The 17,762-nt window shown below is 37.9% G+C and overlaps 1 protein-coding gene across 6 annotated transcripts in view; it reads right to left on the bottom strand.

The window, feature by feature from the left end:
- Positions 1-17,762, bottom strand: part of UBR5 (ubiquitin protein ligase E3 component n-recognin 5) — a 140,187-nt gene that overhangs the window by 32,888 nt on the left and 89,537 nt on the right. For 5 of the 6 annotated variants that reach the window (XM_045997355.1, XM_045997342.1, XM_045997347.1 and 2 more), the window contains exons 23-35: positions 15,263-15,414; positions 14,736-14,831; positions 14,269-14,392; positions 10,418-10,515; positions 8,867-9,015; positions 8,248-8,339; positions 7,026-7,172; positions 6,809-6,927; positions 6,604-6,730; positions 6,385-6,514; positions 5,159-5,319; positions 4,799-5,038; positions 334-457 (exon numbers count right to left, since the gene is read on the bottom strand). In XM_045997355.1, coding sequence (XP_045853311.1) covers positions 334-457; positions 4,799-5,038; positions 5,159-5,319; positions 6,385-6,514; positions 6,604-6,730; positions 6,809-6,927; positions 7,026-7,172; positions 8,248-8,339; positions 8,867-9,015; positions 10,418-10,515; positions 14,269-14,392; positions 14,736-14,831; positions 15,263-15,414 — 1,759 coding nt within the window. The remainder of the gene's footprint in view (positions 1-333; positions 458-4,798; positions 5,039-5,158; positions 5,320-6,384; positions 6,515-6,603; positions 6,731-6,808; positions 6,928-7,025; positions 7,173-8,247; positions 8,340-8,866; positions 9,016-10,417; positions 10,516-14,268; positions 14,393-14,735; positions 14,832-15,262; positions 15,415-17,762) is intronic. The other variant, XM_045997376.1, reaches the window with a different exon arrangement.

Below are 17,762 nucleotides of genomic sequence, written 5' to 3'. Positions count from 1 at the left end.
ACTAAGTTTTTTAAACTTCCACAGTTATAAAATTTACCTAATGAAGATGCATACATATCCTCTATACCTTCTTATGCACTGCACCTAAAACCTTTTTTTTAAACATTAAGGATATCTTTTCTAAGTAAAAATAAGCTTATGTTTCAGTTTTGTATTATCCACTAAATCGAGGATTATTAAAGTCTTTTTAACATTATAACCATAAATGAGAACATGTAACTAAAGTCTAAAACCTGGAAGCAAAAATGTACAATGGTAGTAAGCTACTATTAAGAAAACTTCCCTCCCATATAAAAGCCTCTCATCCACTACAATGAAGACAATTACAACCACCTCTTCCACGTCCGCGGAAACAATGTCATCCTGTTCCTCGTCTCGGCCCCGAACGGGCTGCGACTGGCTGATGCGCCTCTGCTGGGGGTTCCGGATGATGTAGGAAGACTGAGACTGACTGGAGCTGCGGAGAAATGGGAGCTTATGAGGGTGCTGCTACCATCCCTCTGCCACGCGGCACACTTTTTACGTTTCTCAGTGACACTCAGTGTGACCCACTTGCCAGGATGCTATTTTAAGGATGCTATTTTAAATCTGACCTAAAAATTCTTGGAAACCAAGAATCATTAATCTATAGTATACCAGAAAAGATGAAGCCCAAAGAAATTAATTTTACCAAAGAAATTTAACTTAGAAATCTCAGAACTGTTTTTACTTTTTGGTAAGTCATTTCAAATGTGTTAATGCACATCCTTTTAGGAGTCCTTCCCATTGAGACGCTTTACGGGAAATATTTTTCCTTCTCCACTGCTTTCAATGCCATCAGTCCTCAACTTTGAAAGGTTCCAACTGCAGCATTCCCCCATTAAGGAAGTATGGTAGTAAGTATACTTCCTACAAGTGATCCACTCTTTTTAAGAGACCTGACCTTGCCTACTTTGTATATTAACCACAGACCCGTGTGTAGAGGAAGAACATCAGTTCAAAAGTAGGAATTTGAAAAAAGAGAATCATAAAATGTGGATGGCCAAATAGTTCCACTTCCCTAAAACGATGCCTTGGAAACAGCCAAGAAAGGACAGATGCCTCCATTATAAAGGGAAGGGGAGAATGAGAAAATGCAGCTTAAAATGCAGGTCAGAGATCAGAAGATGGCTGTGTGACCTACTATTATCCTTTATTTACAAATTAAGAAACACAGATCTAAGAGAGCTCAAAGAACCCTTAAAGGTGTTTACATGGACAGCGCTCTTCCCTCACCTCAGCTGCTCTCAGACGTGAGAAAGCCGTGACACATGAAGAGTCACTGACACACTCTGCTTTCAGACACACAAGCTGTCTCAAATACGGTGTTTCATACTAGAAATTTAAGTAACTAGTTCTTCAGAGATAGTGAGTTACAAAGCATATGAGAAGGCTAAAAGAAAATCTGGAAAGATGAAAAGGTATTTCCAACCCAAGATTTCAACATTTCCAATATTAAAAAATAAGAGTCAACATCTGTGAAGCCACAAGTAATTAGTATTTCTTTTTCTTTTTTAAAAGATTTTATTTACTTACTTGACAGAGTGACAGTGAGAGAGGGAACACAAGCAGGGAGAGTGGGAGAGGGAGAAGCAGGCTTCCTGGGGAGCAGAAAGCCAGATGTGGGGCTCAATCCCAGGACCCTAAGATTATGACCTGAGCCGAAGGCAGACACTTAATAACTGAGCCTCCCAGGCGTCCCTAGTATTAAAAAGAAAATACCCTGGAATATCCACAAGGTCTATTATCCCCTCAAAGGAGTTATGCATTAAGTATGTATGTACTAAGTCCCAAAATATATTAATAACTCCCCATTCAGAAATGGAGCTTCAGTTTTCTTCATACTGTGATTCAACTTTTTTCCCCACTAGACTTCATGGCACAACTACAGTCCTAAAACCCAGTCTAATAGGAGCTGTAAAAATACTTCTAAGTTGTGGGAACTTCTAGTTCCAGCAATTTGCCAAACTGCAGAGAAATCCCTCTTGGTGTAGATTACCTAAATATGCTAGATAAAATAGTAAAAAAACAAAGCACAACTATCCTGGTGATAAGGGGAAACAATCCTATGCATTAAGCTTGAGAGCAGTGGTACCACCATTTACACCAAAGGCATGTGTCCTGTCTCAGGCTAGAAGGGTTTCAAAGAGCCACAGGTTTCACAGGAGACAGTCTAGGATGTAAGCAAACTAGGAAGTTATATCATAGAAATTCCCTCTTCTGTCCCCCTCACATAAATAAAGCCAAACGTAAACCAGGAAAGGGCAACCGATTTCAAGAGACCGTCAGCCATGGCTGGATATATAGGAAAAGTATCTCTTCAGAGAACTTCTGATTACAAACCTGCACTCATGAGAGTTTAGGGATACAATCTGTGCTGTGAGGTAGGGTGGGCTTCAGTGAGGAGTCATCCAATGCCTCAACACTATCAATAAGCACCAAACAGGGGCGCCTAAGTGGCTCAGTCGGTTAAGCATCTGCCTTTAGCTTAGGTTATGATCCCAGGGTCCTGGGATGGAGCCGGGAGGGAGGCTCCCAGCTCACTGGGCAGTCTGCTTCTCCCTCTGCCCCTCTCGCTGCTTGTGCTCTCGCTCACTCTTTCTCTCTCTCAAATAAGTAAAATCTGAAAAAAGAGAAAGAAAGAGCACCAAAAAGCAGTTATCTCCCCCTACTCTGCCATCTAATATTCTAGAATATACGAAAAAGAAAAAAAAATCTGTCTAGAATTATCTCTAAATATCTTTAAACTTTAATAGTTATTCAACCTTGGACAAGTTAACTAACCTCTCTGAGCCTCAGATTTCTCATTTTTAAAATCAGAATGACAGTGGTTATGAGTTACTGGGAACATTAAGACAGGTAATGCATTTACCATGCTTAAAAGTTCCTAGTTCATAGTAAAATTTCAGCGAACAGTTTTTGTATGAGGCATGGAGATACAGAAACAGGCTAATAATTAATAAGGACATTAAGAGTTTTAAAGAGGTGAAGGGAAGAAACAGAAAAGGCAAAAATACTAAACTCAAACCTTTACGCTCAGTAGAGTGATATATACCATCTACCATCCAACACAAGGGAAATCAGAGAAACTATCAAGTGTGTACTTCTTATTTAAGACATACCTGGAACACTGATCAAGATACACCCTTACGAGAAGGAGTGATTATACTGTATTATAATGAAGGATTTCCACATTGTATCAACAACTGTTGAAAACATTACACTATTATCTCTCTTGATTATCAAATGAGATCTCCTTCTGGGAAGACTTGAGAGATTGACTCAAGAATCAATCAAGGGTAATGGAGTGAAGAACAGAACTGAAGAGTGCACAGTACTTTAAATAAAGAGCCTAAGAAGCAGTTGGCAAGGGGACATAAAGTCTTGATAACTTAGTAAGAACAGGCTCATCGGCACTGTTTAAAGATGAGATCACTCCAAAGTCTGTTCAACAGATTAAAAAAACATTTATGTTCTGGAACAAAACCAAGGAGAGGGTGCAAAGAATTCACAAAGTAATTCCACTTAGGGTATCAGGATCAAAAGCATCATATGGAGCCCAAGCAGATTTTGCTAACAGAATCACTGGATAATGAAGTATTTTAGTGAGTCTGAAAATACATAGTTTGATCTGTAACCATTTTCAGCAAATCCTGGAAGTCTATCAGTGACAAGGCTACTGTGGGAAAGCTTTGACAGACAAACCTGGATTGAGATTCCAAGGTATCCTAGGAGAATAAAGGGAAAGTTGGGACACATACTGGCAGATGGAATAAGGGGAGAACAGTGAGAGAGCAGATACTCAACGCATCAACCCAGAGATGAAGTTTTGGGAACTGTGTCAAATACTAACGCAGGCCCTCCTTACTCAACAGTGATTTTTCCAGAAAAGAAGAGTCTTTAGGTCCCAAAGATCTTTATTAAACGTCATTATACATACACACAGTGACAAAATGAGACTTGAGAAAACCAAAAATACAAATAGCTCACTAGAGCCCTGCAACTCAAGTGTGGCCCCTGAACCAGGACCACTGGCACAACCTGAGAGTTTACAAGGAATCAAAATCTCAGGGCCCACCCAGACCTTCAAAATCAGCCTCTGCATTTTAATAAGACCCCAAGTGATTTGCATGCATATTTAATTTTGAGAAGCACTGTGCTAAAAGACCACCAGAACATTTTACTTTCTAAACATTCTGACTCAACAAGCTTACCATCGAGTTACAAACAGAAAAGATGAATGAGACTTAAGAATTAATCTTATAACTAGAACCATTTAGTTATTGCATTGTTTTAGCCTATCTTAGTTAGATAATACGGTTGTTGTAGAGAATATTTCTACATTCCAGCATTCCGGTTATTTATATTACACATAACAAGCTGCCCCCTAGCCCAACCCTTTGGACACAGATAAAGTTTTAAGTCTTTCATTCCTCAAGCTGGCCTTACAGCAGGCTTTATTTAAAGTAAGAAAACACAGGAAGTAATGATGCCTACGGAAGTCTGAACTTTCTTACCAGAGTACTTTCCCGGCATAATGAAAATAGAATTTTTCCAAAACAAAAATAAAACCCACAACTATGCGTCTATTACTTTAGATGTGCAGATGCAACGTCTAATTTTTAAAGTGCTCCTCACAGGTTCCAAACAAAATAAAATCTCTATCACTTGTTACATAAATGATCATGGACCCCACCTGAGTTCTTACGCAGAGGTTTAGTAACCCACAGTATTTCCAGAGAAAGAATTAATGAGAATCTGTTACCAGGTAGGAATTTACCTGCTAGACTGATCAGATGATGGTCGTGGTGGCAGTGGTTCCACTGAAAACAATTCTTCACTGCCCTGCATGGCATCTATGCTAGTACTAGCCAGAGTAAAAGGTGCAGTAGGGCGAGCGATCCCCATTCTGACAGGAACGATCAGCGACTCTGCTACATTGCACAATTCTTCTACAGCGTAAGGTAGTAGTGCTTGGAATACACGTTTGCATTTTCCAATTGGCTGTGGGATAAAGTTGCTAGAGCAAAAAGGAAAATCCAGGAATCTTTTATGATTCTTTTCATATACACAATGTTATCGTTATCACAAAAACGTGTGTAGAAAGAAACAAAAGCCAAAATCAAGAAGGAGGTCTTACTTTTTCTTTTTGGATGAAGCCATTTCCACACTAAGAATGACAAAAACTCTTGCCACTGAACGCAAAAACCTCATTGTCACAGCAATAGCTTCTTCCCTACGTCCCGGTGTGTATTTGTTTTGGAGTTCTTTCACTAGCGTACCTAGTAGAGTATCTAAAAGCTTTAAAAAATTGTAATCACTCTATTAATGTTGAGACAAAAGATTTATAAAGTAAAAAGTTCTAACACTTTCTGAAGATTAACATTTCATAATAAGAACCTCAAAGTAAATTTAACCAAAACATTTCTAATGTCAGTGATTAATTTATGCCACATGCTTACCATGTCTTTGACCTACAGTGGGTCTCAAATGTCTGTTTTCCCTTTTTAGTCTTACAGTTCTTTGTATATCAATATTTAGAAGAAAAATCAAATCAAAGAAATAATGTATTTCACTCACTATAGGGTACATATTGAAAAAACAAAACATATTCAAACACTTTATATTAATAAACTCATAATCCCATCCCTCCCACTCAGTTATTATTATTCTTACTTTCTCATTTCTATGGTCTATCATATACACATTAATTACAGAGAACATCCAATTTCACATTATTTGGGTTTTTTTTTAATGTTACTTAAAATAATATTTCTAAATTGCTACATTACATTTCAAAAAGTGGCTGAGCTATAATTTGATTCAATAATCCATTGTTAGTGGATCCATCAAGCATTTCATGTTTTATTATTCTGTGACATGATTTTTTTTCTTTCTTATACCATAAATTGTGATAAGTTCTGGGGACACTGATTTTTTTATGGCTCATGATTTTATTGCCAAGTTGTTTTCTAAAAGAATACCAAATGCAGTGCTACCCCATCAGTGTCTTAAGTTGTTCTTTTTACCATAAATTCATCAACACTAGGTTTTATGGTTTTATTCTTTTCTAGTTTCACAGCAAAAAGGAGTACTTAACAAAAATTTGCACTGTTATTAATTTTGAACACTGTTTCATAATTTCTACACTGTTGCCTTATTAACACATTCCAGAATTTTTGTTTAGAATGAAAGGAGCTTCTGTTGTTAACCGAGACATTTAAATCACCCCCAAAATTCTATTCCCCTTAGTGTACTCATTTAAGCTCATCAGTACTTAGGAGTGTGGCTCAAATAAAATCATGGGAAGCTAAGTCAGAAAACACTGTTTTCATGTACCTGTATATAAACATCCAAAGAACTTACCAAAATATCTGCTGTACACTTGACTATAAGGCAATGTGTGAAACAGTCCAGCCGAATGGTACCACTTTGCTGATTGAGGTAAACTTGCTCTTCTGGCAAAAGATGGCCTATCCTACTGCTGGCACTGAGACTTGAGGGGAAAGATAAGATAATGCACTGTGGTCACCTATATTAACAAGGGAAATACATAAATTTAAAACGTTTTTAATGAATACATACGGGTCTTTATTCTCCTGTGACCCAAACATAATCATAGATTTCAAAGCATTCCAGTCCTGTAGAACACGTTCCAATGCAAGCTGGGCAAACCTTGGGGGCTCTAAATCATGATCAGGCATATCCGAATCTAAAAAGAAAATGAAACAGGGAGTAAGAAATAAATATAATGCTTTTCATAGGTGTCGTAACTGTCAGACTCACCCACCTTCAGGATTGGCCGTTTTTCGGTTACGATCCTCCCTGATGCGAGGAGGTCTGTACTGACAGTGCTCTACTGTTTGCCTTGCAACTGTCTGCACTAAAAACAGCAGGAGGTGCTCTCCCCTGCAAAATGGAACATTGTCGTGAGCAGGGAGAGGGGGGAGGACTACTTAGATGCGATGTGCGTATTTCAATTTATGTCCTTAAAAAATCCCACTTGCCTGCTATTTGGCAGAGTGACCAGATTAGTAGCAGTGAGCAGGCGGTAAAGTAGATCAAGACGAGCAGATTTCTGTCCAGCAATTAGAGTTTTACATTTGCATTTTTCCCAACAATCACAATAGGCTGTTGGTGACGTCCTTTTGAGTCTAGAAAGAATTCATACACAAGTACAAAAACTGAAATTTAAGAAGAAATACACAAAGATCTCTACTGAAATTGTGGAGGTGTAACTTATTGACACCAGAGAGAACTCTTAGTTTTTAAATGCAAAGTGTAATTCTTAAAGCATACTTAATTAGGTAGAGTACTTAGAGGCATGAAGTCTATAAAGTTAGTCTCATGAGAAGAGGGACCTTGTAATGACTTGGGTATAGTCACCTCCTTTGGAATGTCTTCATTCCCCACAGCCCCCATCCAGTGTAGGTGGTCCTTCGATGGGCATCTAATAAACCCTAAAACCCTTAGGGGCAGATGTTTCTTGCTTGTGTCCTCTCAAAGGGCTGTAAACCCTGTTAGGACAAGGATTCTCTTATCCACCACCACCCAAGAATCCAGTGTATCAAAGCACTTAGTAAGCAATCAATGAATAAATACAGTATCACTTTTAGATGTTTAAAATAAGGAAAACAAACATATGAGCCAAAGCTCTTTTAATAAAAATCATAAATAAGTACCAATGCAATATCTATAAACATTTTCTACTTGTCCTACATATTTTAAAGCAAAAAAGATGGTTTTTAAAAACCAATTCTCTGTTAATTGTAACATCTACGTAGCACAGTTACAACTGAAGTCCCTGCTGAGACGCTGAGGCACTGAAAACGCTCATGCTCGAGTATTTTATTGCTTCTTAAGTCTGGGAAAATTAACAAACTAGCCATGGTAACTCTACTGCTGGATGAAAGGTTATTACATTCACTTTAAGGAGTAAATAAACATACACCATGATTCACTTAATACCAGCAGTGATCTCCTGCTAGCAGACCCTACTATAGGGGCCTGAGACTTGGGCTGGCAAAGTCAAAAAAGCAAAAGCAAATGAAAAACATTTCAAAGTACATTCTGGATCAGCAACCGTATTTTAATACATAAAGTAGCTTAAGGAGAACAAGATGACAAACCTCATGCTTCCTTAATTAGCAGAACATTATCTTGTTGAAGATTACAGCAATACGAATCTAAGCAATTTCTAATATGAAAGAAGACGAGAATTGTACTCACTTGCAATCATGACCTTTATGACAAACCCTTGCACATTCTGTACAACAACAGAGTGACTCCAGCAAGCCACAGGTTCGACACTCAAAAATATCCTAAAATTTGAAGGATTTATTTTTTTAAAGAAGAATATATGTATATCTCACCATCGTAATTATTTCTGGTATTTTCTGAAACAAGTCAATCACAACGAAAGCAGAACAAAACTAATGTGCTCTGCAAACAAAGAGTAATAAATGGGTATAGCAAATACACATTTTATAGTATTATACAAATGGAAGTCAAAGATTACCGGTAGGGCAAAACTAACTCATATCATATGCCAAAAAGGTATTATTGTTATAAAATCTGTATCAAGAACTGTGGATCTTCACTGTAGAGTGAAGATTTCTTAATTTTCAAGGTATCTCATAATTAACGTAACCATCACCTCCTCTGCCTCACTTATTTAGGAATTAAATAAAAATTAATTTCCTTTAGAGAATTTTGTAACTTAGAATAAAAGGAAATACTAGAGTTAGAATTCCAGAGCTAAGAACTATAATGTCGTGACGGTGAAAGGGAAAAAAGGAAAAAGGGACCTGAATACAGCATTTATACAGGGAAATAAAGAACAGCTTACCTGGTTAATGTGCTCTGCTCCCGTCCACGTGAAACTGCAGGTATCGTTACAACATAACACATATAACGGTGAGTCGTCAGGATTGGTACCTGATGGGCAAACCATTCCCATAAATACATCTTCTTCTTTTTCACTTGAGGATACTTCAGCTAAAAAGGTTAAGAACACAGCAGTTCGGGTATCACCAAAGGCCTTAATCATAGCCACCTACTACTTCACTCAAATGCCAAAGCTCTAACATTTACACAGTATAAATAAAAACGACTATATTGGGGCACCTGGGTGGCTCAGTGGGTTAAGCCTCTGCCTTCAGCCCAGGTCATGATCTCGGGGTCCTGGGATCGAGCCCCGCATCGGGCTCTCTGCTCAGCGGGGAGCCTGCTTCTCCCTCTCTCTCTGCCTGCCTCTCTGCCTACTTGAGATCTCTCTCTCTCTGTTAAACAAAATCTTAAAAAAAAAAAAAAAGACTATATATTAACTTCAAAAATTAATATACAAGTCAGTGTGCAAGAAATTCAGTCAATTCTGATACAAAGTAAAAGCAAAGTGTGATTATAACCACGTGATGACAGCTCTGCGTTATGCAGTTAAGATTAAAGTTCTAGCTCTATGTAACAAATTATAGAAAATCACATTAATTTTATAGCCAGTATTTTAAACTATGTTAGTCTTTTTTTTTTTTTTAAAGATTTTATTTATCCATTTGGCAGACAGAGATCACAAGTAGGCAGAGAGGCAGGCAGAGAGAGGGAGAGGAGGAAGCAGGCTCCCTGCTGAGCAGAGAGCCCGATGTGGGGGGCTCAATCCCAGGACTCTGGGATCATAACCCAAGCGGAAGGCAGAGGCCCCAACCCACTGAGCCACCCAGGCACCCCAAACTATGTTAGTCTTTTAAAGGCTGGATGGCAGGAACTGATATTCCCTACTGCATTCTATTAAGCAGGAATTCCAAGTCAGAAGAAAGACCAGTAAGACATCTGGCCTATTATTTCTTTAAAGATTTTATTTATTTATTTATTTGACAGAGAGAGATCACAAGCAGACAGAGAGGCAGGCAGAGAGAGAGAGAGGGGGAAGCAGGCTCCCTGCCGAGCAGAGAGCCTGATGCGGGACTCGATCTCAGGACCCCGAGATCATGACCTGAGCCGAAGGCAGTGGCTTAACCCACTGAGCCACCCAGGCGCCCTGGCCTATTATTTCTATAAAATTGTATCACTACCACCAATTAACCACTGACAGGTTCTATCAGTAATCCATCTTTATTTTCAAAATATTAGTCATTACATTACCCACTATGCAAAATTTTTTTAATTTTAAAAATTACACCAGCTTTTTTGGTGGAAAGTTAGAAGACAAAATAATTGGAAAAAGTACAAACATTAATTTTACACACACACAAATGCACACAAATGAAAGAATAAACTATAGTTTTTACACAATTATATCATTTCAAGACAAAGAAATTAGCTTTGAATGTTATGTATGTAGAGGAGAATCTATTCAAATTAAAAAATAAGCAAGTGTTTTAAAAAAGGACCTGAAATATATTACCTTTTGCAATTTTCTGGGCTGTTTCTAAAATGGTAATTGCAGCAGGATAAGCTCGGCCACTTACAGCTGACATAAACGGGGTCATGCCTCTTGCATCCCTAAAATGAGAAAAATTATACATAAAAGTATTAGTAATCAGGGGCGCCTGGGTGGTTCAATTGGTTAAGTGTCTGCCTTCGGCTCGGGTCATGCTCCCAGGGTCCTGGGATCGGGTTCCCTGCTCAGTGGGAAGTATGACTCTCCCTCTGCCTCTGCCCTCCCCACTGCCTATGATCTCTCTCTCTCGATCACTCTTCTCTCAAATAAATAAAGCCTTAAAAAAATTATTTTCCTCCTTGATTATAAAAGAAATGGATGTCTGTGATGAAACAAAAAGTTAGTTCTGCTGTATTAAATAATAATGTAAGTAATAATGTCCTAACAGTGAAAGAAAATCACTGGCGGTATTTTCTACTTTCTACTATCCCATTTAAGAAAGCAAGCCTCCTCTCTAAGAATCCTTGTCTCTCTCAAGCATGCTCTCCTTTCATGGCCTTAGTGACACTACAGAATAGAATCATCAAGGGCTCTAGAGTCAAACTAGTATTCTCTAGATGTGGGGATAGTAACTGCCTCTATCTCATACAACTATGATGAGGATTAAATCAATTATTACTTAAAACCTTTTAACACAATGCTTAGCAAATAAAATGTATTCAACAAGTATTACTTATTATTATCTATATTCTCTTAAAAACGTACCTTCAGTATTCTTCCCTGAATTTCTATTCCCTCCTGGATCCTTTACATTTCTCAAAATTTAGTCCTCAACCACCTGTGCATCCCTCTCCGATACACCAAAGCAAGTACTCCTTCTGTGACGATAACACAGTACCACCATCTGCCTTTGCTTACTTGGTAACTCTACTTAAGATTTCCCAATGATACCTCACACCCAACATGTCTAATAACTAAAATCACCTTTCTCCCCAAACCTGCTCTCTACCTGACTTACATCAGCCAACAGCAGCACTGCTCCTAGGAATTAAGATTAAAAAATCTGGATTCTTCATGAAGTCTTCCCTTCTAAATCAATTTTTTTGCTCTTGCATTTAATCCTCCTTTTCTGTTTTCCAGGTCGGTTTATTTTAACACACATACTAAAGATGACGGACGGGCATAAAAACCAAAGCCTTGATCAACTCCAGTCTCTACTTTTGCCTATTTAGTCCTTTTTTACCCAACCATCACATTATTATTCTTATAAACCCACTTTGATAGTATTAGTCTAGCCAAAACCATTATTCGGAGGGTTCAAGCCCAAGGAATAGAGAACAAAGTGGTGGCTTTAACCTAGTTTTTCAGATTCACTGGCTACTGCTCTCCTCTCTAATCCTCCCCTTTTAATCAGGTGCATCACAGTTACCTAAAATATTCATACCTCTCCATTTCTGTGTTCTCGCTCACTCTTCTCCCTACCAATTTCCCAAGATTTATACCACCTCTGCTCAGTTAAGAATGAGCTGGTTGAGAATAAAATCCTCTGCACCTTTACTAACCAGGATAATTTTACCAAAATTCACTTTCTTTAGCTTGTATTATATTTGATCTTAGCCAAAAGGCCAAGAAGCGATTTTTAGCTTGTATTATAAAAGCAAAATCCAACCACCCACACCTGGGACTGGAGGGAGGTCAGTGGGTAAGGGAAGGGGGGAACATTAAATTGGAAATAATGAATTAATTCTCCTATATTTGAAATATAAAAAAGGAAACAAAGGACCAATTTGAGAATTCCTAGGCTTATCACCTAAAAGGCAAAAGAACCTTGCCTTTCCTCTAATCTGTTTCAAAGCTGTCATCAATAATACAAGCTTATTAACAGAATGGCATTTTGACTGTTTTCCAGGTAGTTTATGTATTTTCTCAGATAAGGGGCCAGGGGAAAGCAACTGCTACTAACACTAAAATAAAGGACTGGTGAACCAGAAATGCACTGTGGAAATGCAAAATGGGCTAAGAGGAGGGGGGGGGGGGTGCCTGGGTGACTCACTTTAAGCATCTTACTTTAGCTCAGGTCATGATCTCAGAGGCCTGGGATCAAGTGCCGTGTAGGGTTCTGTGCTCAGTAGGGGGATTCTGCCTGTCCCTCTTCTACCTCTGTGCGCCCCCCGCCGACAACTTGTGCACACTCATGCTCACTCTAATCAAAAAAATTTTTTAATTTTTTTTAAAAGACTTTATTTATTCGTCAGAAAACGAACACATGAAGGGTGGGAGGCAGACGGAGAGAAAGAAGCAGACTCCCCACTGAGCAGGGAGCCCCATGTGGGGCTCGATCCCAGGACCCTGTGATGATGACCTGACCCAAAGGCAGACACTTAACCAACTGAGCCACCCAGACGTCTAAGAAAATCTTTAAAAAAAAAAAAAAAAAAAAATTTAAGAGAAAGGGAATAAGAACACACTATAAATTTTTAGGTAACATCAAATGATGGAGGAAATGATACAAAATAGTATCTTTAAAAATACCATATATAGGGGCGCCTGGGTGGCTCACTGGGTTAAACCTCTGCCTTCAGCTCAGGTCATGATCTCAGGGTCCTGGGATCGAGCCCCACATCGAGCTCTCTGCTCGGCAGGGAGCCAGCTTCCCCCTCTCTCTCTGCTTGCCTCTCTATCTACTTGTGATCTATCTCTATATATCAAATAAATAAAATTTAAAAAAAAATACCATATATAGAAATTAAAACTGGTAAGTAAGAAAATAAAAATAGAAAAAACTGTATTTGTTTATATACCATTTTTATCTACGCCTCAAACCACTAATAAATTAGTAAGCTGTTTCTGGAGTAATAGCTTATTTCCAATTCAGTGACTTATTTTACTAGTGGGGCAGCCTTCATTAAAGTAATCAGAAGTTCACATGTTGAGTCATTATGGCCTAAGGCCAATAAGCCTTATACAAAAACTCTTGCCCTCAATAATAACTCAAAACACCTTCTTGTTCTTAAATATGAGGAGGTAGCATAAGGATGATGACTGGGAGTCTCAGTTCTGGAATCAAGAAACAGACCACAGTCAAATTCCAGTTGTGCGACTCACTAGTTTCATGACCCTGGGCAGGTTAATTAGCCTCCAAGACCATTACTTCAAATATAAAATATAAATAATATTACCTACTCCACACTGCTATTGTTAGAAGAGTTAATACAAGTAGAGTTTGGCACAGATAAGAGCTAACTTTTATTAAAATGCCTATTATTGAGTTTGTAAAAGAACATAAACAATCAGGCTAAAAGCAGAGCTATAATCTACCAATAATGAATGAGCATTTGCCACACAATACTTATCAAAAACTCTGCATAATCTCATTAGGATTTTGTAAGCCAAAAAAAAGTCCAAAGAAACCATCAGAATCATCCACAGAGTTTTAGAATACGGATTCCAGGCTCCATACCAGACCTATGCAGTCATACTTCTAGTTCAAGTTTGGGGAAGAATCTGTCATTTTTAAAGTTCTTAAGCTGACAGTGATAGAATTTATGAATTCACATTGAGAATAACTACACTGTGATCTTTTTCACACACACACACACACACACACACACACACACACACACACACACGCATATACCTCCACATCAAGCTCCATAAAAGTTGTTTGTATTCAATTAGTGTATGCTGAATTATACTAAGAAAGGCCTTTCATTGAAGAGCGCTTGGTTAATCACAGAGGGAATACAATGCTAGATTTTGATTAATCATTTTAAATTCACAGTAGGTAACTGTTGTCCATACATCGCTAGATCAATTTAAATAGTAAAAGGAGCTAAACTAAATCTTTATAGCAAAAGTATATTTAAACTTCTTACTTGGCAGAGAGGAGTTCTCGTAAATATGGCTGCAGTACAACACTGTCGCATAACAATTTTAATATAAAATGAGCATTGGCCTTTCGATCCTTGGATTCTACTACAGATGGCTCTGTGGAAGGACCTGTAATTAAGCAGATTTATTTGGTAACAAAACAAGAGTAAACAAGACAGAGTAAAAGGATATTCTGGAATAACATACCAAGTATCTATTAAATAAGCCACCAGAAAAACATTCTACTATCAGTAATAAATTAGTAACTTCAGTATAGAGAATTTAAACACATTAACACATTTTACAACTCCTGACTGATGAAATGTACGTTCATACACACAATTTCATTAACATATGGGAGATGTAATTCAGCAAATTAGATGTTTTTCAAGCCAAAGAAGTCTCCCTGAGGTTAAGTGCAGATCTGCAGAAACCCAAATGCCTAGGCAGATACAACAGTATAGATTCTCACCTGGAATGGTGGAGGTGCTTGGTCCTTGACCGGTGCCAGTCGCTGCTGTGGTAAGAGATCCCACAGCAGGGGCCAGGATAAAATCAATGTCACCATCTTTCAGTAAACAGAACAGCAGGATGTACATCATTATAGGCAACATATCCCTAACATGTTCTCTTAACTGGCCTTAAGGCTTTTCTCTGCAAGCCAAAGGTTAAATCGGACAGAGGCTTAAGTGGAAACTTGTTTTCCAAGCTATAAGAGAAGGAATTCACTAGGCGAATTGTTGACTTATTGTGACAGATGACTAATTAGCTTCTTGCCAGTATGGAAATACATATTTCAATGAAAGAGCTTCTAGAATTTTATTTTTTAAGTTATAAACCCCCCTAAACTGAATCTCAACAACTAAATTAGTTATGGTTTACTCATTAATGCTATTTTTAAATACTTCAGATTTCGAAATAACCCACTAAACTGTTCAACTGCCTTTCTTTCAGGACCTTGTTTTTTTGTTAAACACGAAATAAAATAACAGATCTTACCAGGATCCATCGGAGGAGGGTCAGGAACCCAACTAGGGGGAGCTATGGGGGGCGAAACTGGATCCTGGTGGTCACTGGATGAAGCTCCAGCTTCATGTCTACCCAAACCAGCCGCTCTCAGCGAACGTCTCATCATTTCCCGTAATCTCAAACTAGAAGAACATGGACAAAATCGGAGCTCATTACCATGGCTAAATGTAATGGAAAGGTGCACAGAACTTCTCATCTGAGATCAAAGTTTGTTCTATAAGCAAATACTCCAGGCAAGGGAAGTGAAGTACAAATGCCAATTCTGGAATCACAGAGTAAGTCAGTGAGGGATAGAAATGAAACTGGGGGCACCCAGTTCAGCACTAAAACCACTATATTAAGCTCCCACACAAACTTAAGCACAGGGAACAAAACTTGCAGTGAAGATTAGAAAATAATCTTTCATACAATTAAGGTAAATGAACAGCTGAACATTAAGACAAAAAAATTTTTCTGTCCCCTGTTTATAATCAGTAAGAATTAAGTTTAATAATAGACATCAGCAGACATACTGATTAGCACAAAACCGATACTGTTAGCTCACTTAAATAAATCCCTTTGCTGTGATCTCAAAAGCAATTAAACTAATGTCCACACAGTGAGTAGTCTTAAAACAAAGACCAATTTAGATTTATTTTTTACACAAAAAAAATGTCTTTTTTTAACAGTACAACTTGCATCCCAAAGAAATTAATGAAACTGGAGCTTGTAAAATGTGTTGTTAGAATAATGTCTGGGCGTGATTTTTTTTTTTTTTTCCTCCTGCTATACAAGGGAAAAAAAAACACTGCAAAGGTGTGCACATCACTAAAAAGAAAAGGAAATAATCACAAACGCAGATCTTGTTAGGGGAACTGGTAACTACCTGTATAAAAATCTATACCTCTGAATAAAAGCTTACAAAGCCCACAAAATTAACGTTACAAACTAACAGCAATTAAGAAAGAGCACATAAGGCAAATCCCTTCCATTAGTCACAATTTTAGAGTCTCCAAATGAATAAAGACTAAAAATTCAATTGTAAGGGCCAGGTAACACATGAGGGACTTCATTCTCCCATGCAGATTTAATCCCAAAGACATGACATTTCTCTGATGTGAAAGACCTTACCAGGTGAGCATTATATGTCTACAAGTAAGTAGTTTAGAAAGATTTTAATGAATGTTTGAATCTTCTAATTATAATTGTCGTGTAATCCGAGGATAAATGTGGTTTTCCATATCGATACACTTTCCATTTTATGAGGAATTTTTTTTTTAAAGCTTTTACAAAAATTTCTTTTAGAGGCTACTTTCAGAACACATCTATTTGAAAAAGCTTATATATATGATGATACCTTTGGGAACAGAAACATTCTTTGGAAGATTCTGCAAAGTAAACTTTACTGTCTCAAATAATATATTAGTTACTATAGTATTCATTATCAAAAAGTACCTACAGTTAAATTTTATGGTATCTTTGATGTCTTCCCTCTCCCAATTTAGAAGTCTGAGTTTAAGAGTTTTTAGAACATGGAGGGGAGCAGGGCACAGGGATTCTTTCAGTCGAGGTCACTTCTCTGTCCGAAGACCTCACCCAGAGAGAAAGACAGGCTCCTTACCAGGTAACAGCACACACCAGGGTGACTGTTCACACTGTGATGTTCCTAAATAATCTTAATTAAGCTCAACACAGACACTTGGTATCCTAGTGTATCTTACTCAAAACAGAGAGAGAGAGAGAGAAAGAGAAAATCAGCAATTAAGTGGGAGGCACTGCAAATAACCTGAAAATAAATGCATGTTTGGGGCCTATTAAGAAGAATGCTTACATCAGGGTCACAAACTCAATGCCTGCTGGGCCCAGAAGACAGTATCGATTGAGGAAAGGGCAGTCAGGTCTAAGAAGTAGGGAGTGATGGCAAACTAGAGGCATACATGCTTATCTAAAGGCATTCAAATTTTAAAGAAAAAAAAAAAAAACAAAAAAAAAACCTGTAACAGTGCACAGGACAAAGAAAACGTATGTGGGCTATTCCCCAACCTCTAGCTGAGAGTAGACTAAGAATAAAATGAAGATAAATTGAGACCATAGTCTCATCTTGAACTTGCAAACTCCCAACTCTGTTGTTGTGATGTAGTCAATTCAATATTAAATGAGGGGGTCATTCCTTTGTCATTTTAAAAAATTGTCCTTAACCACTTTTCTTCATTAGGTCTTGGGAACATTTTTAAGTACAACGCCCAGCTCCTCATATAGATTCTTTAAAAACAAAAAACAAAAAACAAAAAAAAGAAAATTATTCTTCAAGATGCTGTACACAATTCATGAAGATTCACCTGTATCCTCAGTGGCTGAGGACAATACTGAGGAGATACCACCTTGGCTGCTAAGATTCAGAGTTTTGACATTTCTTCGTATAGGCTTGCCTGGAGTCATCGTATTTTCTGACAATATGGAAGAATTCAAGGATGATGTAAGTTCCTCTTTG

Source organism: Meles meles, chromosome 1 (assembly GCF_922984935.1).
Source record: "Meles meles chromosome 1, mMelMel3.1 paternal haplotype, whole genome shotgun sequence".
Taxonomy (NCBI): domain Eukaryota; kingdom Metazoa; phylum Chordata; class Mammalia; order Carnivora; family Mustelidae; genus Meles; species Meles meles.
Note: the sequence above shows the minus strand (reverse complement) of the source record. Positions and strands in the feature narration are given on the sequence as shown.